General features: G+C 39.0%; 3 protein-coding genes and 1 pseudogene across 5 annotated transcripts; 3 read left to right on the top strand and 1 right to left on the bottom strand.

Annotated features, from left to right (window-relative positions):
- Window positions 1–6,811: 6,811 nt before the first annotated feature.
- On the top strand, window positions 6,812–16,021 carry LOC104772557 (uncharacterized). The gene is made up of 21 exons (XM_087504298.1): window positions 6,812–7,303; window positions 7,401–7,485; window positions 7,567–7,606; window positions 7,694–7,942; window positions 8,250–8,349; window positions 8,436–8,510; window positions 8,814–8,912; window positions 9,359–9,475; window positions 9,562–9,677; window positions 9,763–9,862; window positions 10,501–10,859; window positions 10,986–11,313; window positions 11,746–11,957; window positions 12,245–12,463; window positions 12,735–12,921; window positions 13,072–13,307; window positions 13,672–13,764; window positions 13,846–13,947; window positions 14,177–14,537; window positions 14,759–14,896; window positions 14,983–16,021. The coding sequence occupies exons 1-21, from the start codon at window positions 7,172–7,174 to the stop codon at window positions 15,727–15,729; spliced, it is 4,095 nt and encodes a 1,364-aa protein (XP_087360424.1). The 5' UTR covers window positions 6,812–7,171; the 3' UTR covers window positions 15,730–16,021.
- Window positions 16,022–16,116: 95 nt separating this feature from the next.
- LOC104770939 (uncharacterized) lies at window positions 16,117–19,606 on the top strand. Its single transcript, XM_087504771.1, has 8 exons — window positions 16,117–16,785; window positions 17,382–17,546; window positions 17,639–17,731; window positions 17,818–17,933; window positions 18,052–18,150; window positions 18,236–18,541; window positions 18,664–18,828; window positions 18,996–19,606. Exons 1-8 carry the CDS (start codon window positions 16,444–16,446, stop codon window positions 19,270–19,272), a joined length of 1,563 nt encoding a protein of 520 aa, XP_087360897.1. The 5' UTR covers window positions 16,117–16,443; the 3' UTR covers window positions 19,273–19,606.
- An 82-nt stretch (window positions 19,607–19,688) lies between these two features.
- LOC104770938 (uncharacterized) lies at window positions 19,689–21,712 on the bottom strand. Of its 3 annotated transcripts, XR_015592723.1 has the most exons (7): window positions 21,505–21,688; window positions 21,287–21,404; window positions 20,672–21,211; window positions 20,481–20,576; window positions 20,277–20,391; window positions 20,071–20,166; window positions 19,689–19,959 (listed from the first exon to the last, which is right to left on the bottom strand). XR_015592723.1 is itself a non-coding variant. In XM_087504772.1 (6 exons), exons 1-6 carry the CDS (start codon window positions 21,558–21,560, stop codon window positions 19,876–19,878), a joined length of 1,200 nt encoding a protein of 399 aa, XP_087360898.1. In that variant the 5' UTR covers window positions 21,561–21,712; the 3' UTR covers window positions 19,689–19,875. The 3 variants fall into 3 exon arrangements, 2 of the variants coding, with proteins under 2 accessions (XP_087360898.1, XP_087360899.1); XM_087504772.1 differs by having other exon boundaries at window positions 20,481–21,211; window positions 21,505–21,712; XM_087504773.1 differs by having other exon boundaries at window positions 20,481–21,166; window positions 21,505–21,633.
- Window positions 21,713–21,952: 240 nt separating this feature from the next.
- Window positions 21,953–23,603, top strand: LOC104772555 (putative F-box/FBD/LRR-repeat protein At1g22000; annotated as a pseudogene).
- Window positions 23,604–26,803: the final 3,200 nt, after the last annotated feature.

Raw genomic sequence — 26,803 nt, 5'->3', positions numbered from 1 at the left:
ACACTCGCATCTCTCGGACACCTCTCGGTCAAACTCTCGAACGCATCTTGGACACTCGGACAAACGGAACCAGCATCCAGTAGCTAGCGTAGGCGACTAGAATCTGACCCCGAACACCAGCGAAGCATCACCCAGTCCCCAAGGATCATCAAGGAGGAGCAAGACAAGGTCATCTATTGGGCATCTCCAAGCCAAGCTCCAACCTTCACACCAATGGCTCATGGCTAGCATCACCATTGAAGAGCCTTGAGTTGCGACCAGTTTTGGGAAGCTTGATTCGCATGTCTTCACAATCACGCTAGTGTGAAAACACCTCTAAGCCATTAGAAGGAGTTGTACTCTTTTTCCTTAATCCGGGTTTTTCCCATTGGCTTTACCGGAGAAGGTTTTAACGAGGCAGCGAGCTCTAGTGCATCTCCACTTCGTTCCCGCTTGGCACATGACTTGGAAACATTCATTGACATGCTTAGGAGCCAAGAAAGTGAAGATCCTATCTACCACGTCCCACCAATGATGTGGCCATCTCATCCCTTTCCTTCCTTTCTTTTGAATTTCTTCTTGAACCTTCTATGACCGTGGGATTGGTCTTTGCTTTGATTTACTTTTGCTTTTGCTTTTTGGCCATGTGTGTGGTTTAGATCATGTCCACGTTTTCTAGGGTTAAGTGTCTCCTTATGTAAGCGTCCCTATTTAAAGGCCTAAACCCTTATTGTAAAAGGCAGACTTGAAGATTGAATTAAATTCACAAAGAGAGAAACTTTGTTTCTTGTCTCACCTCTCTTCTTAGCCCAAGTCCGAGACTTGGCTCTTGAGAAACCCTAAGAGATTCACGAACCGGGTTCGTAATCTCTTAGTTCGACCGAATCACGAGCCGAGCCATCTCTCGTGTGTCGTTGCATCGATCCCCCTCGATCCACCTTCACAACCATCGACGTTTCCCTCGCATCCTCTCGAGATCTCCATCATTCCGTCTCGCAACGTCTCGAGTCCATCCTCGCCTCGTCTCTCAACCGTTCGTGTTTATCGTTCCATCGTCTCGCATCCGCTCAAGTCCAATGTTGTTCTCTCGCAACCGCTTGTGTCCAGCGTTGTTCCCTCGCAACCGTCCGTACCCACCGTTGTTCCCTTGCAACCGATCGTGTCAACCGTCACTTCCTTTGCAACCACTCGTGTTCACCATCGTTCCGCATCGCAACCACTCGCGTTCACCATTGTTCCACATTGCAACCGCTCGTGTTCACCATCGTTCCGCGTCGTAGCCGCTTAAAGCCCACCAAAGTCTCTCGAGACCTCTCGGTCAGATCGAGACCCAAGTTCGAGCCTTTCACAAACCACTCATTGGTTTTCCCTCATTTCTCGTTTCCACCGTTGGTGTCCACCTAGAGACGACCCACCGAGCCTTGACCGAGGAAAGTTGACCCTAGATTGACTTGACCGAGAGCGTTCGGATCCGTCTGTACAACAAGCCCTCCCCGGCGCTCACATCATACCATCTCTGCCTTAAGTTCCCGACCACCATAGGGATCTGCACGCTCTATGGTGATCAGAGGATGGCCCGATCAGCTCACCGGTCCTCATAATCGAAAAGAAGCAAAGGAAAACGGAGGAGGCATAGCAATTACAGAGCGGGGACCAGCTCACCGGTCCTCATAAGCCGAAGCGCGACCGTTTCAAGTCTCTGGAATATCGGATCATCCAGGCAAACATCAATCCCTCCGACCCCTCACGAACTGTTGGCATCAGGGCCGAACTCAAGGATCACATATAGACAAAGCTGATCGCCTTTCTGCAATCTCGGTCCTCCACATTTGCTTGGTCGACAAAGGACATGGTCGGGATATGCCCCGAAATCATCTGCCACAGGCTCAACATCGACCCCACGTTCAAACCAATCAGGCAAAAACGCAGGCGTTTGGGTCCAGATCGAGCAAAAGCGGTCCAGGACAAAGTCGAACGACTACTCAAAGCAGATCAAATAATGGAGGTCCAATATCCCGATTGTTGGCTAATCCAGTCGTGGTCAAAAAGAAGAACGGCAAGTGGAGAGTCTGCGTGGATTTTACCGACCTCAACAAGGCATGCCCTAAAGATAGTTTTCCCTTGCCACACATAGACCGTCTCGTCGAAGCCACGGCCGGAAACCAACTGCTCTCGATCATGGATGCCTTCTCTGGGTACAACCAGATCGCCATGAGTTCAACTGACCGCGAGAAAACAACATTTATCACGGATAGAGGAACCTACTATTATAAGGTAATGCCATTCGGACTGAAGAACGTCGGAGCAACCTACCAACGACTGGTGAACATAATGTTCGCCGATCTGCTCGGACGAACTATGGAGGTCTACATCGACGACATGCTGGTCAAGTCTTTGATCGCGGAGCAACACATTCAGTATCTCGCCGAATGCTTTGATATCTTGGATCAGTTCCAGATGAAGCTGAATCCAACGAAGTGCACGTTTGGGGTCACCTCGGGCAAATTCCTGGGATATATCGTTACCGAAAGGGGAATAGAGGCAAATCCTAAACAGATCGAAGCCATATTGGGACTGCCATCGCCAACCAACAAACGAGAGGTGCAACGTCTGACCGACCGAATTGCCGTTCTAAATCGCTTCATTGCCTGGTCAACGGATAGGTGCCTTCCTTTCTACCAACTCATCCGTCGAAATAAGGACTTCCATTGGGACAAAGACTGCGAGATCGCTTTTCGACAGTTGAAGGAATATTTGACCTGCCATCTAGTGCTAGTCAAACATGAAGATGGCGAAACATTATACCTCTACGTCTCGGTCTCCAGTTCGGTAGTCAGCGACGTATTGGTCCAAGACGACCGTGGAGATCAGAAACCTATCTTCTACACAAGCAAAGCCCTTAACGACGCGGAATCACGATGTCCCGTGCTAGAAAAGTTGGCCCTCACTGTGATTGTTGCCGCGTGGAAACTTCGACCCTATTTCCAGTCACATTCCGTCGTTGTATTTACCGATCCGCCACTCCGAACTATCCTCCATAGCCCCTTCCAATCCGGACGCGTGGCGAAGTGGGCGGTCAAACTAAGCGAATACGACATCGAATATCGCTCTCGTCCAAGCCTGAAGTCGCAAGTCCTGGCCGACTTCATCACCGAGTTGTCTCCTGAACTCGGAGACCCCACCCCCAAGGAGGAACATTGGACGATGTTCGTCGATGGTTCGTCGACAAATCAGGGATCCGGTGTGGGACTCATTCTCCGATCTCCCACTGGCGAAATACTCGAGCAAGCATTAAAGCTCAACTTCAAAACGTCAAACAACGAAACGGAGTACGAGGCCGTTCTTGCTGGACTTCGGTTAGCACAAGGACTCGGGGTGACACACTTGCAAGTCTTCTGCAACTCCCAATTGGTAGTCAGCCAGTTCAGCGGTGAATTTGATGCCAAGAACAAGCGAATGGGGGCATACCGTCGCTTGTTGGGTGTTCCAGAACTTAATTTTGCATCCCAAACCTTAGTTCAACACATTGGGGGCAATCCAGAACTTAATTTTTGATAGACATATAATATTATTAACATATGTGTTTTTGTAACTACACAAATGTTAAAGTAAAATATATTTGTGTGTACAAATACACTTTTAATGGTGATGTAGATAGTAGATTTGTAAATGGATATACATTAGTGTATTATAGCAAATAAAAAAACAACTATTTTCTATAATTAAAAGTTTATCTCTTTACTTTTATATATTGTTTTTACTTACGAAAAGAACTAAATATATATTCTTTGTTAAATTTATTTTTATTTTAATAACTTTAAACTCATCTACATCTATTTTCTTTAACTAAAAGTGTATCTATTTACTTTTTTTTCAATCAAACAATTAAAAGGAATTTTCTCGGTTAGCTGCCCAAACCGGAGGGAAAGGATTTACAAAAGAAACTTCAGAGATAAGAGAACACGAAGCACGGGGAAGACAATCCGCCTTCGTATTTATTACACGCGGGATCCAAGAGATGGTAAAATAGTGTGAAGGACTCCAACGAGTTAAACTCATCGAGCAAGTTGGAGAAGGACGACCAATATTCAGAAGACTGCACCATAGTGAGTAACTCAGCACAATCAGTCTCAAAACGTTGACAAGCGATCTCTTCAACACATATCCGCTCAATGGCCCACAACAACGTTTTTAACTCCGAATGAAGGGGGGTGGGCTCTGTTTTAGACACTTGGCCCCCAACAATAAGGTTCGCTCCTCACCAACGCAACACCACCAGCCCAATCATGAATGCACATTGGTTACTTTCCAAGAACTATCAATCTGACAAAGAGGTGAAGAAACATGGACATCTGAATACAAAGATGGAGCTGACATGACTGTCGTAAAAGAGAGCGCCTATTCCCAGGCTAAATTATCGTCCAAAGTTTGAGTAATTTTATCATTCGCCTATATCTCTTAACCTTGATTTTTTTAATGGCCTTCCAGATTACCCATGAAATTCATGGTAATTGAAGAAGTTGATCAGGATCACCCTGTTGAGAGGCATCCCTCCAGAAAACAAAATCTAAATTCGAGTACACCGACTCATATGGTAAACCCTCTGATAAGACCGGAGTCAGAGATAAATCCCAAACTTCACACGAACGAGGACATTCAAAATAAAAACGTGATTAATAGTTTCAACCGTAGAGTCGCATCTTTTACTTCAAATATTACATTGGACACATCAGTGTATCTATTTACTTACTAAAAATATTTACTTTGTTCTTTGATAAATTTTATTTTATTTTATATTCTTTGATAAATATCCCATTAGACACATCGGGCGGGTTCTAATCTATTATATTATATACCTTAGTTTTATGAATATTCTAACAATTATTTCCATTTCTTATTATATTTAATATATATTTTGAACCACAGTTATAAATTTTTATTCTTTATCATTTTTTAAAAACAGATAAATTTATAGATTAAAAAATACTTTTAAATCGCGTCAGAACAAAAAAGAAAATCTTTAACAAAAAAAAAAAACAGAAAACTGTTTTGATCCACATCGAAGAAGTATAGAAGAAAAGGTATATTACTCCTTTATATAACCTAACCTCTACGTAGTATACTGACTTAATTCGTTAAGAAACTTTTTTTTTTTTTTTTTTTTTTTTTTTTTTTTTTTTTTTAATTCGTTGTTTGATGGTTGTTTTGATCTGGACCGTCGGTTTAACCACCCGATTAGCCGGTTTTAGCCAAGTTTTCCTGGTTCTAACCGAGTTTTTTGATAGCCGGGTTTTAGGTATAACCTGGACCATACTTTCCGGTTTGCAGTTAAACCAATTCAACCGGTCGGTCCGGTCTGGGTTTCAAAACATTGGGAATAAGGTTAAACGAGATAATTACAAGAAAACAATAAAATGCAGTTAAGTATAAACTCGTCGCGCCAAAAATTCACATGTGTTCTACTTCAATAAATTATCATAATAGTTATTTGTATTTGCAATTGCATCACATGAATTTGTACCCGTAGCCTTTAAAAAAAATTTAAATCAAAATCAAATTCCAAATATTAGACTGTAAAAACTAGCTACTTTTTACTTTTATCTCACTAAAATCAATAATTAAAATTCCTTAATTGGAGATTTGATATTAACAACTGGATACAAGAAATCAAAGGATGGGCAAGGCGTTTTGAATCAATCCTCTTCACATGGATTCCAAGGGGAGTTAACGATTTAGCTAACAAACTTGTGAAAGTACAGCGTCATGCAAGAAGAGAGTTTACTTTACATTTATCAATTCCTCAATGTATTCGCAATAACTTACATTATGTATCACTTTCTAACCAATAATATCGGAGTATTCAGTGTTAAAAAAAGAAAAAAAAAAATTCCTTAATTGGAATATATTTGTGACTAGGGTTAGGCAAAATAAACGATAACCAAATAATCAATGAAACCAAACCAAAAAGAAAAAACAAACCGATACCAAACCAAATTTCCTCAAATAACTGAATGGTTAGTAAAATCTTATATTCAAACTAACCAGAAAAGAACCAAAATATCCAAAAACCTAGAAGATATCAAAAATAACATACTTAATATTATGCAAAACTATAAAATAAACTTAAATATTCATTATTTCTAAACTAATCAATATACTTTTTTTTTTTTTTCTACCTAACATTAAATAAAATTAAAATATCACTCCAAGATTGGTTGCCCAAACTGGAGGATAAGAGTTTACAAATGAATTTTCAGAAAATAAAGATCTTGAGACGCGTGCAAGACAATCGGTTCTGACGTTGGACTCACGGGAAATCCTGGTCAAGGTGAAGGAGGGAAAGGAAGCTCGGAGCAAGGAGAAATCTTCCAGTTGGTTGGAAAAGGCTGGTCAATCTTCAGGTAGCTGCACCATCGCAATCAGTTCCGCACAGTCCGTCTCGAAAGTTTGACAATCCGCCCCTACCGCCAGCAAAGATTCCATAGCCCACAAAAGCGCTTGTAACTCCGCATGTAAAGGGGATGGACCTCGTCGATAGCTTCGTGCCCCCAGTAAAATTGTCAACTCTTCGTCAATATACTTTAATGTTATTATTTTGAATTTACAAAGTTATTTTGAATCACATCAATATAGTTTTCCTTTTTGTATTTTTGTTATTGTATTTTTGATTAATTTCGGTTATATTTGGTTTATTTAGTTAATTTTAATATAACTTATGTTAGTTATGGTTACCTAATTTAACTAACCGGACCGAAATTTCTAAAATATCCAAATAATTATTATATTATTATATCCAAACTAATAAAAATCGAACCGAATCGAACCGAACCAAACGGTTAACCGAGTGCCCATGGCAATGGAAACTTGGAAAGGGCTTAAAAAACAATTTATTGGGCCTCTTTTTGTTAATCAGAGTGGCCTTCGCAGTTCGCGCTTTACGCATTTCGCGTCTGAATCTATAGCTACCGGAGGTTTTACTCGGCGATTGTAGTCGTGGTGGTAGATCGGGTATTTTCGCGGTGGATCTATTTGATCTGGATCTGATAATACCTCTGCTTGCTTCTTTTTCTGAGTCTTTTTAGGAGTTGTCGTGAATCCGAATCGTCTGTGGTAATGCAATTGTGCTCAGATTTTGAGTAGTTTCATTGATCTTGGAGAGGACTGTGTGTGAGTGAGAGAGAGAGAGATCGAAATGTTGCGCGCGAGAGCATTTCGGCAGACAAATGGTAAGATTGTGAAGATTCAGGTACATCCCACGCATCCATGGCTTGTTACTGCTGATGATTCGGATCACGTCTCCGTTTGGAATTGGGAGCATCGTCAGGTCTGCTTTCTATGGAGATTCTGGATTTGATTTTTTTTGGTTTCGCTTCTGATTCCGAATCGTGGATCTTTCAACGTTTATGACTTTTTTTTTCTAGGTAATTTACGAATTGAAAGCCGGTGGAGTTGACGAGCGTCGTTTAGTTGGTGCTAAGTTAGAGAAGCTTGCCGAAGGAGAATCCGGTGAGTCATTTATCAACTTATAATCTATTCTGGTGGAAATGAGTTGCTCTGCGTCCTGACTTAGATTCATGTTTTGCTCAGATTATAAAGCCAAGCCTACTGAAGCTATTCGAGGAGGAAGGTAATAGATCTTTCCTTCTGCTATTTGATTGCCCCTTTTGATATGAGGAAAAAATGACTTATCCGATTCAATGTTTGCAACTACAAGTGTCAAGCAGGTGAAGTTTTACGATGATGATGTGCGTTATTGGCAACTGTGGCGCAATCGCACCGCAGCTGCTGAATCTCCGTCAGCTGTCAATCATCTCACATCTGGTTTCACTTCTCCTGCTCCGTCGACTAAAGGCCGGCATTTTCTGGTTATCTGTTGTGAGAATAAAGCCATTTTCTTGGATTTGGTGACAATGCGTGGTCGTGATGTGCCGAAGCAAGAGCTTGACAACAAGTCACTTCTCTGGTAAGTTCTTTCCGTTTTCTCTAAGTTTGCTTGATTCTTGGAACCCCCGGAAAGATGTATGTTATATTGCTCTAGGCTTCCAATCTTCTGAGTCGCTTGAATCCTGAAAATACCTCCATTAGTTACTACGTCGAAATTTTTATTGAAATGTGTGTGTGCATTAGTTGATGTGTGTGTGCTTGTAAGCATAATGGAAACCAGAGCACCTTTTTTTCTATTGTTTTAGTCAATTTTCAAACAGTCTTTCTACTTTTCCGTTTATTTCTGCTCTCTGAAGTTGTTAGAATTCTTTCTTTTTTTTTTGCAGCATGGAGTTTCTTTCCAGATCATCTGGTGGTGATGGCCCTTTAGTTGCATTTGGTTCAACTGATGGTGTCATTAGGGTTTTATCAATGATAACATGGAAGGTTTGTTTATCCAAAACTCGAATGTTTGTTTGTTATCCTGCTGTTATCCATCTGGTTAATTTCCCTGAATGTTTGCTTCCTTGCAGCTTGCACGTAGATATACAGGGGGCCATAAAGGATCAATTCATTGCCTGATGAATTTCATGGCATCATCTGGCGAAGTAACTACAAATTCTCTCAAATTCCCTTTCTCTATTGCTCTGAAATGTTATTTTCAAGTTGTTTACTTAGTACCATCTGACAGATGGAAGTGTCATGCAATGTCATATAATTTAGAAAAACATACGCAGGGTGACCTGCTAAGGTTGACTAATATGTTAAGTGGAGTAGCCAATTTACTACTAATTACTAGCCTTCTTTTCCTATAATTTTACGTTTTTAATGAATGCTTATCAAGTTTTTTCTCTCCGTTATACGTGTGCAATACATGATACCAGCCATTCTGTGTCTAATTGCAATTGCAGGCACTCCTTGTTTCAGGTGGCAGTGATGGCTTACTAGTACTTTGGAGTGCCGATCATGGCGCTGACTCAAGGGAACTTGTACCCAAGCTTAGCTTGAAGGTATACTTTGCATGCCTACTCTTTAATGTAAAGTTCAAGAGAGGATATTACTGTGGCTGTTCAAGTCTTAAACCTGGCAAGATTGGCCAGATTTGGTTACACCTGAGTTAAAGGCACCATTGTTCTTAGTTTCATTCTTAGTTTCAATGAACCTTCGAAATTGATTTCTGTGCCTGTTTCTGAATGTTGCATAACTAGCATTTAGATTTTCTCGTACATCCTTTTTTGATTAATAGGTAGCGTAATGTTTAGGGGAGTATGACATACTCGTTTTGTCTTTTGGTTTAATAGAAACGCTCTTGTTTGCTTAGTTGAGTCTATAAGTTTCACTTCTCTGTTACCCTTTTTTATAATATAAAAATTTAGAATCCGGACTATTTTTGTCCTTCCAGATATGGCCTTGTAAAAGATTTTGCTCACCCTTGTTGTTTTTGTTCTGATTTTAGGCACATGATGGTGGAGTGGTAGCTGTCGAGCTGTCAAGGGTAAGTGGCAGTGCTCCACAATTGATTACAATTGGTGCTGACAAGACATTGGCCATATGGGACACAATGACATTTAAGGTAATGTTGTATCTCATCTCATGTATGGTTTTAGAGTATTTTACCGATCTCTCTTTTTAACATGCATGTCTACTTTTTCTCAACAGGAGCTGCGTAGAATTAAACCTGTCCCAAAACTAGCTTGCCACAGTGTTGCATCGTGGTGCCACCCTAGAGCACCAAACCTCGATATCTTGACTTGCGTTAAAGATTCACACATATGGTACTTTTGGTTAAACATTTGGTACTGTCATGGTAAATATCTTTATGTATATTAGATGAGTGTCTAACTGTTTGACTTTTCACAGGTCTATTGAGCATCCAACTTATTCAGCCCTGACAAGGCCATTATGTGAACTTTCTTCCTTGGTTCCGCCTCAAGTACTTGCAACCCACAGAAAACTTAGGGTAATTAGCTCAATCTACCATGTATCATGTCGTTTCTTTCTGCCTGCTAGCTGTATTCTACTTTAGTAGTTATTTTTTTTTTCTATTACTGTGAGTAATTCGTGAACACGTATGAGCATGATAATTGCTCTCCTAAGCTTTTAAGAGCTGCATATTCATTCTTTGTGCCCCACAAAATATTAGCTTGGTTAAAGTACTAAATTTGGTGATCTGGATAGAACTGCACTTACTAATGCAAAGATATTCCGACTCAACTAGACTAGGAATAAGAATATAGGTAGAGTCCAGTCCATGTATACTTATCCCTAACCATTTACAAAAGCGTGTAGATTGATAGCTGTTTTGAACACTGAATGTATCAAAAGAAAAATTGCAATGGAGAACATAAGTAATCTTTTATGTAAGATAATGAAAAAGGAGCATTTGCAGCACGCGAATTATGGAAGTTGTTATTTTTCAGAATCTGCAGATGATATTCTGAGTTTATTTTCTACTTGAAATTGCCAGTAGATTTTCAAAGGTTGCAGGTTAAGAAATGCTTTATTATAATAGCATTGCTTCTGTGCTTCTTTTGCTTAAGTGGCTTGCATACATTGGCAGTACCCGACCATAGTTACTTATTAGTTTTATCTTTTCAGGTCTATTGTATGGTTGCACATCCTCTACAGCCGCATCTCGTCGCAACTGGTACCAATGTTGGTATTATAGTTAGTGAATTTGATCCTCGTGCCATCCCGTCTGCAGCTCCTTTACCAGCATTGCCTGGAAGTCGGGAGAATTCAGCTATATATATCCTTGGACGAGAATTAAAGCTCTTGAACTTTCAATTATCCAACTCAGCTAACCCAACACTTGGCAATAATAGTGCCTTGTCCGAATCAGGGGTATCTAAGGGAGATCCAGGTGAACAGTTGACTGTAAAGCAGACCAAAAAGCAGATTGTGGCACCTGTTCCTCATGATTCATACTCGGTTCTTTCTGTAAGCAGTTCAGGGAAGTAAGTTTCTCAGCTAGTTATATTTTTTATGAATAATAATTTTCTTAGCAACTCAGCTAGTTATATATCATGTACATGTTGAATGTTGTCGGGTTTTAGCCAACTAACTTTATTCTCTGGTTGTAGGTATGTGGCAGTTGTATGGCCTGATATTCTGTACTTCTCTATCTACAAGGTTAGTGACTGGTCTATTGTTGACTCTGGAAGTGCAAGATTGTTGGCTTGGGACACATGTCGGGATAGGTTCGCGATACTAGAATCTGTGTTACCTCAAAGGATGCCCCTAATCCCAAAGAGTGGTTCATCGAGAAAGGCTAAAGAAGCCGCTGCAGCCGCAGCTCAAGCGGCTGCTGCTGCTAGTGCAGCGTCATCAGCTAGTGTCCAAGTTCGTATTCTCTTGGATGATGGTACCTCAAACATACTAATGAGATCTGTAGGAGGTCGCTCGGAACCGGTATGTGTCTTTTACTTCAATTGTTGCATTTGGTAACCTTTTTTTATTGTTTCCTGAGCAATAGCCATCTTCGATTCAATTCATCATTTTTTTCATCAATATCAGATTCTCTTGACGTATTCTAAAGCAGATCCATTGAATAACTAATCTAAATTATGCTTCTAAAAATTTATGTGCTTTAGTTTGCATTGGAGATATTGAAAAATAAACAAATTCAAACTTGAAATCCAGTAGTTTATTAATATGCGTTTGACCAAACTTGGAATCCAGTAATTGCTGAACATTAGAATCTTACGCATCGAGAAATCAACCTGACTTCAAGTGGTGGTTATATTTTTTCGTAGCTTTGCAAAATTACCAAAGGCAGAAGAACGTCACTGCTTGACTTCTAGGTTAAGCAACAAACTTACACTTCAAAAATTGCCCTTGCAGGTCATTGGTCTACATGGTGGTGCTCTACTTGGTATAGGCTATCGCACATCCCGAAGGATTAGTCCTGTTGCTGCAACAGCTATTTCGACCATACAGTCGATGCCGCTGTCAGGATTCGGAAACAGCAATGTTTCTTCGTTTTCGAGCTATGATGATGGGTTTTCGTCGCAGAAGTCTGCTGAGTCTGCACCCCTGAACTACCAGCTCTACAGGTGATTAGGGTCACCATCTTTTTGTAATGCTAGGCTCATTTCTGTTAGCACTCGTTGTTATAATATTGTGTGCAAGCAGCTCACTGTTGGACATAATCAGAATCTTTTTTCCACCTCTGAGATGTCTGGTAAAATAGTTACTCTTGTTTGCTTGAACAGTAAGCAGTGTTCATCTGTATTCTATACTGATGCCATAGTTACATTTTTGTTAGCTGTACTGTGTGTTTTTTTGTCGTGTTAAAGTATTTCAGTTACATATTAATCTAAATGGAAGTTTCAATTTGTAGTTGGGAAAATTTTGAGCCAGTAGGTGGTATGCTACCTCAGCCAGAATGGGCGGCATGGGACCAAACAGTTGAGTACTGTGCATTTGCGTATCAACAATACATGGTCATATCGTCCTTGCGCCCTCAGTATAGATATCTTGGTGATGTTGCCATTGCACATGCTACTGGAGCTGTTTGGCATCGCAGGCAGCTGTTTGTGGCTACACCAACCACTATTGAGTAAGATTATTGCTCTATATATGATGCAGGATTTTTCGTCTGTTTTTTGTCAATTACCTTGAATCCTGCTTCCACTTGGATAAGACAAATTAAAAATCGAATTTAAGAAGTGTCTTACGGGTAATGTGTATCAACATTTATTGATTATCTAGATGGTGCATAACCCAAAAGCACAAAGACTATTTACCTTTTGAAAAAGAATTCATTTATACGGCTACCTGAATCTGTTACTTTCTGAATACTAATACTTCTTCCATGCCTGGATTTCCAGATGTGTCTTTGTGGATGCGGGAGTTTCTGAAATTGATATAGAGACTAGGAAGATGAAGGAAGAAATGAAACTTAAGGAAGCCCAGGCTAGAGCAGTTGCAGAGCATGGAGAGTTGGCCTTAATCACAGTAGAAGGTTCCCAGTCTGCGAAGCAAGAAAGGATATCTTTAAGGCCTCCCATGCTACAGGTGAAATTTCTTTTACATGGGATGTATGTAACTAGTAGAAGCTACATATATGTAACTTTTTCTTTTTTTTGTACTGCATATTTGTCGACTTATGTTTATCCTTGTCAGACTAACAAGAGCCTTCCTCATGAGTATACTTTTTAATTGTAGGTGGTGCGTTTGGCTTCTTTCCAAAATGCCCCATCTGTTCCGCCATTCTTATCATTGCCAAGACAATCAAGAGGTGATGGCGATGACATTATGGATGAAAGAAGGACCAGTGAGGTAGCTGTAGGTGGTGGGGGAGTATCAGTGGCTGTTACTCGTTTCCCAGTGGAGCAAAAACGACCAGTGGGGCCTCTTGTTGTTGCTGGTGTACGGGATGGAGTTCTTTGGCTCATTGACAGGTACCAAGAGTCTCCTGTTCTTACCTTCAGACAGACTGTCTCTTGTTATAATATTCCTTGCTATATGCAGACTGAGAACTGGTGAATTGTTTAACTTCGTTGGATACTTGTATATTCAATTAGATTTTAAATTTTCCTTTTCATTCTTAGTACGCACTAGGTTGGCTCGTTGACATCTGACTGTTTGCAATTTTTAGGCTTCCACGAGCACCAAAAATATGTTTTCGCAGATTTTACCATGTTTCCACGTTTGTTATTTTGAATACTATATGTTGCCATAATCGTCATTTAGTCACTTGAATGATTATATAAATAATAAACATAAGATCGAAATTCTTGTCTGACACTTCCATTTTCATGGTAGGTACATGTGTGCTCATGCCATATCACTGAATCATCCTGGTATCCGCTGTCGCTGCCTTGCTGCTTACGGGGATGCTGTTAGTGCTGTTAAATGGTATATATTTGATTCTCAAAATCCTGTGTTTACGTGAGTAGGAAAGTAGCTGGAATACTAATACAACATTTTGTTGCACAGGGCAAGTAGGCTTGGGAGAGAACACCATGACGATCTGGCACAATTCATGCTGGGGATGGGATATGCGACAGAAGCTCTTCATTTGCCTGGAATATCTAAGAGGTAATTAAGCATGTAATTTTTTGGTGCTGCTATTCCTTCAATTTGGTTCTGATGATGCACAGTTTTCTTTAGTCTCTGAATTGTTTATGCTGAACAGCAAACAGAATTCAGTGTTTCACTCATGTATTAAATCCTCCATCCTAGCTGTCATCTCACACGAAAATGCCATTAGTGATTATTTTCACATTGCCTTAGGTTCGGGGTTTGACTTAGCTTTATGTTTTCTCAGGCTGGAGTTTGATCTCGCAATGCAGAGCAATGATCTTAAGAGGGCTCTTCATTGTCTTCTCACAATGAGTAATAGCAAGGACATTGGACAGGATGGTGCAGGCCTTGATTTGAGTGACATTCTCTCTTTGACAGCTACTAAAAAGGAAGATGTTGTTGAAGCTGTGGAGGGAATAGTGAAATTCGCAAAGGAGTTTCTTGACCTCATAGATGCTGCAGATGCCACTGGTCACGCCGATATCGGTCGCGAAGCTCTAAAAAGACTGGCAACTGCAGGTTCGGTCAAAGGCGCTTTACAGGGTCATGAGTTGCGAGGTCTTGCACTACGCCTAGCAAACCATGGAGAATTGACACGCCTAAGTGTATGTCTGCAATTTCTCTTTCTTTCGGTTTCGAAATTTCCTTTTCGTAATTTAGGATACCTGCAGAAATGTAGAGACCATTGTGTTGTTCACTAGACAGGATCTTCATAACTAACTGTAGACCGAATATGTTGTTTTGAAAATTTTATGGGTTATGCTCTTGATTTTATACTTTGTACCTGCAAACCCCTAATTGAAAGGCTATTTTGACATTGTTGCAGGGTCTGATAAACAATCTGATCTCCATAGGCCTCGGGAGAGAATCAGCATTCTCTGCTGCAGTTTTGGGAGACAACGCGCTCATGGAGAAGGCATGGCAAGACACGGGAATGCTCGCAGAAGCCGTGCTTCATGCCCATGTAAGGTTTCGTATTATTTACTTTTTGCATTTTATAAATAGACCTTGTATTGTTTCTGAATTCACTGCTGTAATTTATTCACACAGGCACATGGTCGTCCTACTTTAAAGAACTTGGTGCAGGCTTGGAATAAAACGCTGCAGAAGGAAGTTGAGCAAGCTCCATCTTCTAAAACCGATGCTGCAAGTGCGTTTCTGGCTTCACTCGAGGATCCAAAGCTCACGAGTTTATCTGATGCATCCAAAAAACCTCCAATCGAGATTCTACCTCCCGGAATGTCTTCAATCTTTGCTTCCATTTCTGCTCCCAAAAAACCTTTACTCACGCAGAAGACTTCACAGCCAGAACCAACTAAGCCATTGGCGCTCGAGGAACCGGCTAAACCATTGGCTATTGAAGCTCCTCCATTTTCTGAGACAGCACAGACCGAATCAGTGCCTGAAACTGCAGCCGTTGCTGAGTCACCCGCACCTGAAACTGCAGGCACTGCTGATTCTGCGGCACCTGAAACTGCAGCCGTTGCTGAGTCACCAGCACCTGTTTATGGACAAGTGACAGAGACAGTATCTGAACCTCCTCCCGTAGAAAAAGAGGAAACTTCTTTGGAAGACAAAAGCGATCCGACTTCAACTCCAACCACAGAAGCAGCTGCAGCCACAGAAGATACTAGTCAAACAACACCGCCGCCTGAATCTGTTACAATAACGACGCCTGAAACTGCTAGTGCTACAACAACAGCGAAACCAATAGAGAATGCAGCAACTGAGAAGCGAGAAGTAACCACTTATCCTCCAATAAGAAGTCAGCCAATTGACTTTGATTTCTTGAATTAGCACCAAAGTTTGCACAGAAGATCCCAAAATGACGACAGCAGAGTGTATATCTATTAGATATATATTATTCATAAATCAAAGCTTTGTTGCCAAATTGAGTAGAGGAAGAAAGAAAAAAAAAGACGATAATGTTCATGACATTCGATTGTGTTTGATGTGTTTTTAGTTTTTTGTATTGTCATTTTTGCATTTATTTGTCATTATTAAATGGTTTGTATTATTATCTGTGAAGCGTGTAAAACAATTGCAGGAGAATTTTTTAGTATCAAAATGATTTTTTTTTTTCACCTAATCAAGAGGAATGGATTTAATTTCCATTTGACACATGACAATAACCGAACCATGGAACTTCGAATTGGACGTATTCGTAGATGCTACAACAAATGTATAGATAGATTTGGCCCTTTACGACCGACTTGTCAAATGTATACCAAAACCGACTTGAAACCCTCTGGATCATACAGAAGTATTAAGCTCTGAGTAGGTGCAAAAAAAGAGAAAAGCGAGATTGGGTTGTTGTTTCTGTAATCGTCTGATTGGCGATAAAACCTCTCTTCCTTTCTCATCTCTCTCTTCCTCTCTCTTTCTCTCTCTCAGCCCTAAGAGAGAAGCAAAAGGCTCTGCGCCTTTTCTTCAAGAAAATCACCAGAAAAAAAGCTTAAATCTTTATCGGAATTAAAGGTTGGGTTTTTTTTTTAAATCCTGGTAAAAGCTATGTCGCATATGGTGTTTCAGAGCGTCGTTGCTCCCAAACCCTTATCTCCACTCAAACCCTGTTTACCTATCCCTCGTCCACTACCCAATCTGCCTTGTAAGCTCCGTCGCGGCTTCGTTAGGGCTACCTCCTCTTTTCTTGTCGATGATTCAGTTTCGGGTCTCGAGCGCTGCTTACAATTGCCTTCGGGAGTTGAATTAGGCCCTTCTTCCTCTGGTTCCTTCTCTGCTAGTACTCAGATGTGTCCTGTGATGAAAGGCAAGTTTGGTTCCGTAGGAGCTGTAACTTTGGAAAAGGGGAAGCTTGATATGACCCAGAAGATATCTGAGACCAGCCCTGAGGTCTTACTCTCTCTCTCTCTCTCTCTCTCTCTCTCTCTCTCTCTCTCTCTCTCTCTCTCTCTCTCTCTCTCTCTTTTTGCAAGAATTATCATTATAGCAATCGTAATCCAAGAATTAAGAACTAGTTTGGTGAAATTCTCTCTAAAGGATGTGTATTTTATCTATGGTTTGGCTATATCAGCATGTCGTTGCTTGTTTTATCATCTTTGTTCTGATTTTTTTCGATGGTTCATCAAGTTGGTGTAGTGAGAGTGGCGAATTATGAGTAGCACTCGGCTCAGTCTCTAGCAGTGATTGTGAACCACTAGAATTTAGTCCTGCTTCTTTGTTCGATGTGAAAGTAACTTTATTCTGGATCAGAGATTGATTGATTCTAATCCGGATAAGTTGATCATTTATTTAGTATGAAGTACGTCAAGGAGGTGAAGCATACTGTAGCTGAAATATGTGTTATGATAATGGGCGGATGCAAGTTCTAATGTGTTTCCAGAAGAATTAGGAATGATATCTTGCTTGGAGATAACAGTTGTAGTGAATCTATTTTCACCGATCAGAAAGAGTAGCTTTGTGAATTTCTATATCCTGTTTCATTACAGATTGCAACTGGAGGAGGTGGTGGAAACATTGGAAAGAGTATCAATAACGGTGGTGGTGATGGAGGTGACGATAATGGTGATGATGATGATTACTTTGATGAATTTGATGATGGCGATGAGGGAGATGATGATGGACTTTTTAGGCGTAGGATGTTCCTCGCAGAGGTATGACAACTTTACGCTTGTGTTTTGTTGGTTTTTTCATATAATTTATTTTCATGGTGTAACGCAATAACAACATTTATGGTATTGCCCAGCTTTTTGATATGAAATTTGTTGATGCTGTGTTGAACGAATGGCAAAAAACAATGATGGATTTGCCTGCCGGTCTCCGTCAAGCATATGAAATGGTGAGATATCCTTTAAGCTTTCCGTTATCATGAAATGGTGATTTTGGGATGCTGACATACTTGAACTTACGGAAATTTGTCTGCAGGGTTTGGTCAGCTCAGCACAAATGGTGAAATTCCTTGCCATAAATGCCCGTCCTACAACAACTAGAATGATCTCCCGTGCTCTTCCTCAGGGATTGTCGAGGGCCTTTGTTGGCAGGTAATTTATCGGGTTTCTTCTGTGATCTTTCTGTACCTATGGACTTCATTGTCTCTAAGTTATAAGTTTCTATACTGTCATACTATATGCAGTTTTAACTAAAGTGACTGCCTTGTAGGATGTTGGCGGACCCTGCATTTCTCTACAAACTTCTCTTGGAGCAAGCTGCTACGGTTGGATGCTCGGTTTGGTGGGAGGTGAAGAATCGTAAGAATAGGTATGTTCATTTCCATGTACCTAAACTTTGTAGGTTTTGTAGCTTCTGGTTTCCTGCCCTAACTTGTAGTCTCTATGATTTGCAGAATAAAAGAGGAATGGGATCTTGCACTTATAAATGTTCTTACTGTATCAGCATGCAATGCAGCTGCTGTTTGGTTGCTAGCTCCATGTCGTTCCTATGGAAACACATTCCGCTTTGACCTGCAAAATACACTACAAAAGCTACCAAATAATTTATTTGAAATGAGCTATCCTCTTAGAGAGTTCGACTTGCAAAAGAGATTTCATTCTCTTTTCTACAAGGCCGCAGAGTTGTCCATTCTTGGACTCGCAGCAGGAACTCTCCAGGGTTCGTTGTCAAACCTTCTGGCAGGAAAGAAAAAGAACAGGTCATCACATATTTTCTGTTTCTATTCTGGAATTACAGATATCTTGTTTCACTCGGGCAGCTTCCCTGTTTCTTTACCAGCTCATGCTTGACTTATAACTTATTGTACCTTTGTTCTGACAGAGTATCTGTGACGGTCCCATCTATCAGCACTAATGCTCTTGGTTATGGTGCATTTCTTGGAATATATGCGAACTTGAGATATCAGCTGTTATGTGGATTTGAGAGATCAGTGAGCAGCCACTTTGATGTCATAGGAGTAGCACTCTTCTTCGGCACTGCCTTGAGGTATTCCTCTATTTACCCCACTCTCCTCTCCCACAAATGTATATACCATTCATAATCAGGACATGTTGGAAGTTTGGAGTTTGTATTGCAAAACTCTGTCTTATGGCTTAGGAAACCATTTATCTGTGGATCAAGAACGTTGATAAATATGGATGGATCTGGTACAGGATTATGAACGTTCAATTAGGGGAAAAGTCAAGACAGGTATGGCTAGGTGTGGAGGCAGACCCACTGGCGCAGTCAGATGATCTGCTGGCAAAAGCATACAACCGACCCTCAGAGGAAGCAGTAGCAAAGCCATCTTCAAGATGGTTTATCTCAAAGAATGCAATTGTCTCAGGGCTACTTGGGAAGAAGCAAGAGGACTCAGCTTCAGATCCTGCACCTCCAAAAGCTAGACGAAAAAGGATTGTGAGGAAGAAGGTGGCTGCATCTGCCTCTTAAATAACCAACAAAACCTCTAAAATGTCACAATTTTCAGAGTCCATGAAAGAGCAACAGTGAGGTTATGTTGTTCATTTGAGGCACACATGAAAAGTTTTGTTGCCAGAGGAAGAAGGGATCACCAAACTGGGGGAATTGGAAAAGCTCTATAGCCTTTTTTTTCTTTATGACTCAAATCTCACAAGTTATTAAGTGCTTTTGGAAAAAGACATTTCTATTTTTTTAGGAGTGGTGATATGCAATCTCTGGTTAAATCTCAAATTGCCATTCTGTATTTTCACCTTTTTTTCTTACGTTTCTCAGTGTTTCTAATAAAATCGCCACATCTTTTTTATGTTTTAGGTGTTTTAAGTGGTATATAATATGGTGTTCAAGTAACTAACCTTTGTATGTTGAGGAAACTTTAGACTGTCTAGTCATAATAACATAGTCTTAACTATGAATGATCAACAGATTCAACAGGAGTGCAAAATATATATAAAATGCCAATCTTATATGAGCTTTTTCTTAGCACATTACAAAATGTTGTATATGATACAGAAGTATACAATGGCAACTGATCTAAGAAATTTGATAACCATTCTTCAATTTTTAAGGCGGGCATTAGAATTCAACAAAGTGGCTATCAATGGTCTTGAGCTTATCCAACTCCTCTCCTTCAGCAATTCCAGTATCGACGTACAACATCTGTATGCATATTATATATCATCATACCCAATCACACTCATACAAAAATCACTCAACTCTATGCCAAAAAAAAAAAAAAAAAAAGATGGATCTCGGAGTTGCGAGCTGAACCTGATACTCAGGACAAGTCAATGTGTGAGCTCCTCTTTTAAGATGTCTCTCCCATCCTCTCTTCTCTATAAGCGCTTTATCTATAGCTTTAGTAAACTGCATTCACATTCAAGTATCACAATCATTAATCACATTCAGCTTTAGTAAATGTTCATATGCTTGAATGCCAACATAGTTTCTTAATTATGGAAAAACAGTATACTCACATCAGCCGGGTCCAAAATCAGGAGATTGTACTGGGGAGTAGATGTAGTTCCTTGCAAACGTCTCTGAATCCCAACAATTGTCCTCGAGTGTCCTTCATGTTGGAAATACAAAGGCCTGCAGTACACACAATAACATCAACTCACAAGCCAGCCTTATATGTAATGTGTGGTTGATGTTATAAGAACTGAAACAGAACCACCTACCCTTTGTTTGTCATATGAACACCCGAGGAAACATTTAACCTGTTATCTGAGAAGTAATTCCAAACCCAATTCATCAAAATTGCTCCTTTGCTGATCCTAGAAGAACTAGAACCATGAGAATCAACTGTTTTCCCCGTCCCACTACCGCCTTTTTTAACTACATATCTGTCCATAGGACCATATGACTTTACCTTGGGAGCAACAGCAGAACCAGGAACTGAAAGATACATTGATTTAGACTTCTCAGGAGCAAAATCAACAACCCTGGCTCTTAACCCAAAAGAGCGTAGCAACGCAGCACACTCAGTGGTTCCAATCCATCTCTTCGAACCATAGATTCTAGTATTAAAATGAAGAGCTCCAGAGACATCAAACCCCTTGTTCCAAGCTAACTCGAGCCAACGCTGGAGCGAAGGAACATCAGGAACAAAGTCAGAGCCACCAAAGAGAACTCTTTTAGCTTCTTCTCTTTGAGAAATCAAATGAGAACATTGCATTTGAATGTTCTTCCACCCACATCCCCAACCTTTATCTTCCTTTGAGGATTGAAAATGATCAACAAAGCCTGATAGTAAACTAGTACTACACTCTAAATGTTTCGATTTCGATTTCAGTTCAGATTCCAGACATTTCCTCAGCAAACAAATCAAACCACCATGACCTATGCTGTAGAATTGACTCTTGATCTGTGAATGAACCAAGGAGGCAACATTGTTGCAATTTTCCAAGTTCTGCAGAAATGAAACAACTTTCTCAATTGGGTACTCGACCTAACGCAGTAAGAAGGTTTTTTAAGAAAGCATTACAGATGATGACGCAGAAGAAGACGAAGGATGATCAGAAGAAGAAGACGAAGAGGCGAGTTGCAGAGCCAAGTGGTGATCGTTTTCGATTTCGTCGTCTTCGAAGTGGGAATTCACATGACTGAGTCAAATCCTCCGCCGTAACCAGACAGACACATCAAGACCTCGATAGATGATGCAACTAAAGGATATAGAAAGAGATAAGAAATTGTTTGTTTTACCTTTGGATTAAGGAGAGGGGAAGCGTAAGATTGCAGACAGGACACAAAGCTGACATTTTTTTGTGTTCACGGACAAAAAGGAAGACACTTTTTTGTTTTTTTTGGCCTCCTCTGTTTTGTTTTCTCGCCGGAGAAAATAACACAAATTTGAGATCCTCCGTCGATGATCAAACGGCTGCGTTTTATATTGAGTGCGTGCGGGTGCATTGATTAAAGGGAACTACTCTTTTGGAATTTAATTCTTAATTATTTATTTTTATTTTATATTAAAAAATTGGAACGAGACAAATAGAAAATAATAAATCTTACAAAAATATAAAACATTATTCTCTATTTTTTATATTTTATTTTATTTTATGTTATGAAAAATTGAAACAAGAGAAAGTTGAAAAGATAAATCTTACAAAAATATTAAAACTAAAAAAAACGTTAGAGATAATATCTCACCATAAACCTTAAACCATTCATGCGTGTATGAATAACACAAACCAGAGAAAAAGAAACATTGATATAGTTTTCAGGTAGAAAAGGATGTTCGGACGGCAGCTTTTGTTAATTATCAGCTCAATGCATGTCGCGTATGCGGCGATATCGATACTAATACAACATACATCGCTACGATCCAAACGTCTTCGTCCTCATCAGAGAGGTGAAGACAAGATCAGTGCGTTGCCGGACGATTTGCTCGTGCATATAATGTTGTTTCTCCCCACGAAAGATGTAGTGGCCACAATTATTTTGTCAAAACGATGGCAGTCTGTTTGGACGATGGTGCCAAAACTTGGGTACCTAAATATCAAAGATGATACTCACAAAGCGTTTACTGGCGGTTTATTTGGTCGTTTACTTGGCCGTTTATTTGACAAAAGTGATCATCAACAACGGTGTTTATGGCAGTTTGTTGACAAGTCGTTACAAGTCCACAAGGCACCTGTATTAGAAATATTAGCTATAGAACTGATCGGTCCTTTTAGATGTCATGTTGATGTGGGAAAGTGGATTGCAAATGCTGTTGATCGTCGTAGGGTGCACGAGCTGGCATTGGTGACCACGTGGACAGCGGTGGAACCTGCCCATTTGTCTAAGACCCTTTACACATGTGATACGATTGTTAATCTATATCTTGTCGGCAATATTCTTGTGGATGTTCCTTCTCGGGTTTTCCTCCCATCCGTCGTAAGCAATGTTCTTTACTATGTGCTGTATAAAGATGAAGATTCCCTTTTTCGGCTTCTGTCGAATTGTCCTACTCTCAAAAATTTGCTCGTGAAACGGCATCACCATGACAACGTGGGAAATTTTAATATAAAAGTCCCATCTTTGGAAAGCTTGTATTATGAAAATGTTCTTCTGGAGTGCACAATGAAGGATCTTTGGTTGTAGATTCTCCGACTTTAAAGAAATTCATCTACAGTGATGTTTCCGGAGATTATTGCTCCATTGAGAACAAGCCTTGTTTTGATAAAGCAAGTATCGACTTTATTAGTCACCCTGATGAAAAGTTTATGAGATCTATTTCCTCGGTCACAAATCTCGAATTAGTTTTGGATGTTGCATCGGTGTGTAGCGTTATTTCGACCTCACTCTTTTCTCTTATTGGTAATTATGGTTAATCACTAGCGCTTATCTATGTTTTCTTGCCTTCATTGTAGGCTGCATATATGGTGTAACTCTATTAACTTCTCCAAGCTTATGGAGTGTAATGTAACACTTTCAGCTGAGTTAGACTGGTTGGAACCACTGATGGGATTGCTACAAAATTCTCCTAATCTTAAAGATCTTTACATCGACCAGGTTTGTAGTTTCTTTCATGTCAGTTTTGATGGACACTATATAATAAAAAGCAAGTTTTTACTTTGTATCCTTTTGTTGTTGCTTCACAGACATTGATTCAACTTGAAGAGGATTTCTCACTGTCATGGAACGAACCGAGTTCCGTTCCCAGATGTTTCTCGGCCCATCTCGAGATCTTTGAGTGGAAAGGATATATAGGACGAATCAAGGAGAAAGAAGCCATAAAATATATCTTTGCCAACTCTAAGTGTTTAAAGAGGGCTGGATTTTCTATGAAATCAACCTTCAAGGTTAAAGATAGAGAGAAGATGATGAAAGAGTTAGAATCTATGTCTAGGGTTTCAACATCATCCCAACTACTCTTCTCCACTCAATTGGATTTTCCGAGCTTTATGAATGAAATGTATTGAAATGGCCCATGCATGGATATAATGTGCCACTCAATTATAACTATTTTAGTTATTCGAATTATTTGAAACCAATATCATGAAATACTTGTTTTATATGATAAATTTGCTAAAATTTGAACATAAATTGTTGTTCAAATATAGTAGATATTAGAGATTTTAACTATAGTTACTCTACTTTGAACATAGAATGCATCATGTTAGAATTATATATGTAAAACATATATATTAAGAAATGATCTCATCTGCAAGATTCATAAACGAATATTTCTAAATTTACACCATAGACACGGCTGGTCATACTAGAAACGAGATGCTAATAAGGTGAAAAATATGGGATCTACGATGCGATAATCTTTGCTATCACTCTCCCATTGAGGAGCCTTCTCTTTCTTCTTGTCTTCGTCTCTCCTTCTCTAATTTCTTCATCGTTTCCTCTCTTCCTTCTCTTCATTGTTATATATTTTCTATGCTCTTCTTTTACTTCTCCGATAAAACTCACATGGGCTACTAAAAAGTTTCGCCTCCTCTTTACCAAAAACCCATCTTTGCACAACTTTGAAGTAGTATCGCTCTCAAGGAACCCCATGCACACCATCGAACAACAGTTTCCTTCATCTCCCGTTAAAGGCTTTTCTTGGGTGCTCTTGCTTCACTACAAGTAATTATCTTAATATTGTGATTCCTAAGGTGATAAGGTTTGGATAATTTGTAGTTTATTCATCTTTCCCAAGTTCTTTGATAACGTTTTGTATAAACCGAGTCAAAAGATACAATATTTATGAGTATCGTTTTGCTCTTTTGATATATAGTATCTGATGACGAGAACGTCCTTGTTTCATTGCAATTCCTAAGTATGAGCTTTTGAATCTGAAAACAATGAGGATTGTACATTATGTAGCCAATGAGGATTTAATAACGAGTAAGAGATCCTTTGGGAGTGTTAGCTTTAAAAAATGACTTGAATAGATGAGACAATGAAAATGAATAAAAAAATACTATTGCCTTGCTCGTTCGATGTCAATGATGATGAGGTCAACTCTTTTTGGATCCTCTTGCTCAGACTCAACTTATGGGACCGATCTTATGAATCCGAAGACAATGAGGTTTAAGTTATATATTCTGTAACATGTAGCTAAACTTAGTTTCTTTCATGTAAACGTTTTGTACCTTCTAGGTTTTTGTCTTAAATCGTTCCTAAGGAATACACTATCTTCTTAGAGAGCTTGACTTGCAAAAGAGATTTCATTGTCTTTTCTACTAGGCTGCATCACTGGCAAATAGGAATCTCTAGGGTTCGTTGTCAAACTTTCTAGCACGAAGGTTTTTGTAAAAAATATATATAAGATCAAGATATTTGTAATCCACTTTGTTGGGCAAATGTAATCGATTCATTTAAATACTACGGAAAACAGTAAACAGATATTGAATAGTCATTTTTATTATCAAATATTGTATATAAATATTGTATATATATATATATTTGAAGAAATATACTATATATATATATTTGGAATATGATGTCAAGTCTAATAAATTTCTAATTATAAATTTTTTTTAGGAAGTTATGAACCAAATTGATAGAGAGATATTTTATGAATCTAACTAATCTTATTTTTGTCTAATTTTTTAGATTTTAACTTTGTAAATAAGTATAATTAAAAAGGTAGAACATCATATGTACTTCAAAAATGTTAATATATATTTTAGTGGAAAATTTCGTAATAATGATGTGTAATTTTGGACTTTTTCACAATGTACTCCATTTTTAATAAGGTTGTAAGATTCTCTTTTAGATTTAAATTCTTAATTATTTGTTTTCATTTTATATTAAAAAAAACTAAAAGATAGATATATAAAATAATAAATTTTACAAAAATAAATTAAAGACGTTATCTAAATTTTTATATTTTATTTAGTGTAATAAAAAAAATGAAACGAGAGAAAGTTTTTTAAAAGATAATCTTACAAATATATATAAAAATAAAAAAAAGTTAGAGATAATATCACACCCTAAAATCTTGATTCTTGAACCCAAGATATGTGTATAAATAATATACAAATGAGAGAAATAAGAAAGGGACACTTGCAAAATTGGACCCCTAACTTGAGTCAATTGCAAGACTAGACCCCTTTATTTCTTTCTCCAACATTTGTCACTTTCTCCCTGTTAAATCCTCGGCCATTCATTGTATTCACAAAAATGCCATTATTTATGATTTATTTGAATTTCTTGCGAAAATGATTATTACATCCATATCCTCATATTCTTCTCTTATCTACGGTTGTGCCACCGCAATTAATTTTCCAACAACCATGAACAACTAAATTTGAAGCTCTTAATGCTTCAACAACCCAAATTTGACAGCTTAAATAACACTCAATACTATGAGAACTTCATTTTCTTCCATCTCCTCTCCATTTTAATCCAAAAAAAAATTGAAAGTTCGTTCATCTTGTTATATGTCGTGATCGATTAATTTGGAGTTGGGTTTCTTCCGTGGTGATTAAAGACGACGTCCTCGGTGCTTGACATTGCGAAACAACCACCTCAAGGTTATTTTCTGGTATATTTCGTGATTTTCCTTGGGTTTTTGTCGAAATTAGACTTCATTTGTTAGTCCAACCGTCATAATATCATGTAAAAGTCTACTATGTGGTCAGTTTTACTATTTAAAATTTATCGTGTTTCGAGCCTGTAGACTGAAATTTCAGTCTCCATAATTTCATTTGAAAACAAAAAAATAAGGTTTAGACTGCATTATAATCTTTCCATCGGACACTTCGTTTGCAGTCTACTAAGGTGTATTTTTGCAATTGACCAAATTCTTAAATTTTTAGTTATGACTGCCGGATGAAGTCTTCTTACAGTAATAAAAGAGTAGACTTCTATAGTGGCTATTTTTGGTGTTGACCAAAATATAAAAACATTGACCAGAATATTATTGATATAAAAATAATTAGTTGACTGCAAAAGAAGTCTACTAGTTAAATAAATTAAAATGTTGGTCAACCCCAAAAATGACCACGGCAGACTGCAAACGAAGTCAACATTTCTGGAGACTTCGTACATAGTCTACGTGATTAAAGTCAAACTT

This window comes from Camelina sativa, chromosome 20 (genome assembly GCF_030686135.1).
Source record: "Camelina sativa cultivar CO46 ecotype springtype chromosome 20, ASM3068613v1".
Classification (NCBI taxonomy): Eukaryota; Viridiplantae; Streptophyta; class Magnoliopsida; order Brassicales; family Brassicaceae; genus Camelina; species Camelina sativa.
The sequence above is the reverse complement of the archived record's forward strand: the minus strand, read 5'-3'. Positions and strand labels throughout refer to the sequence as shown.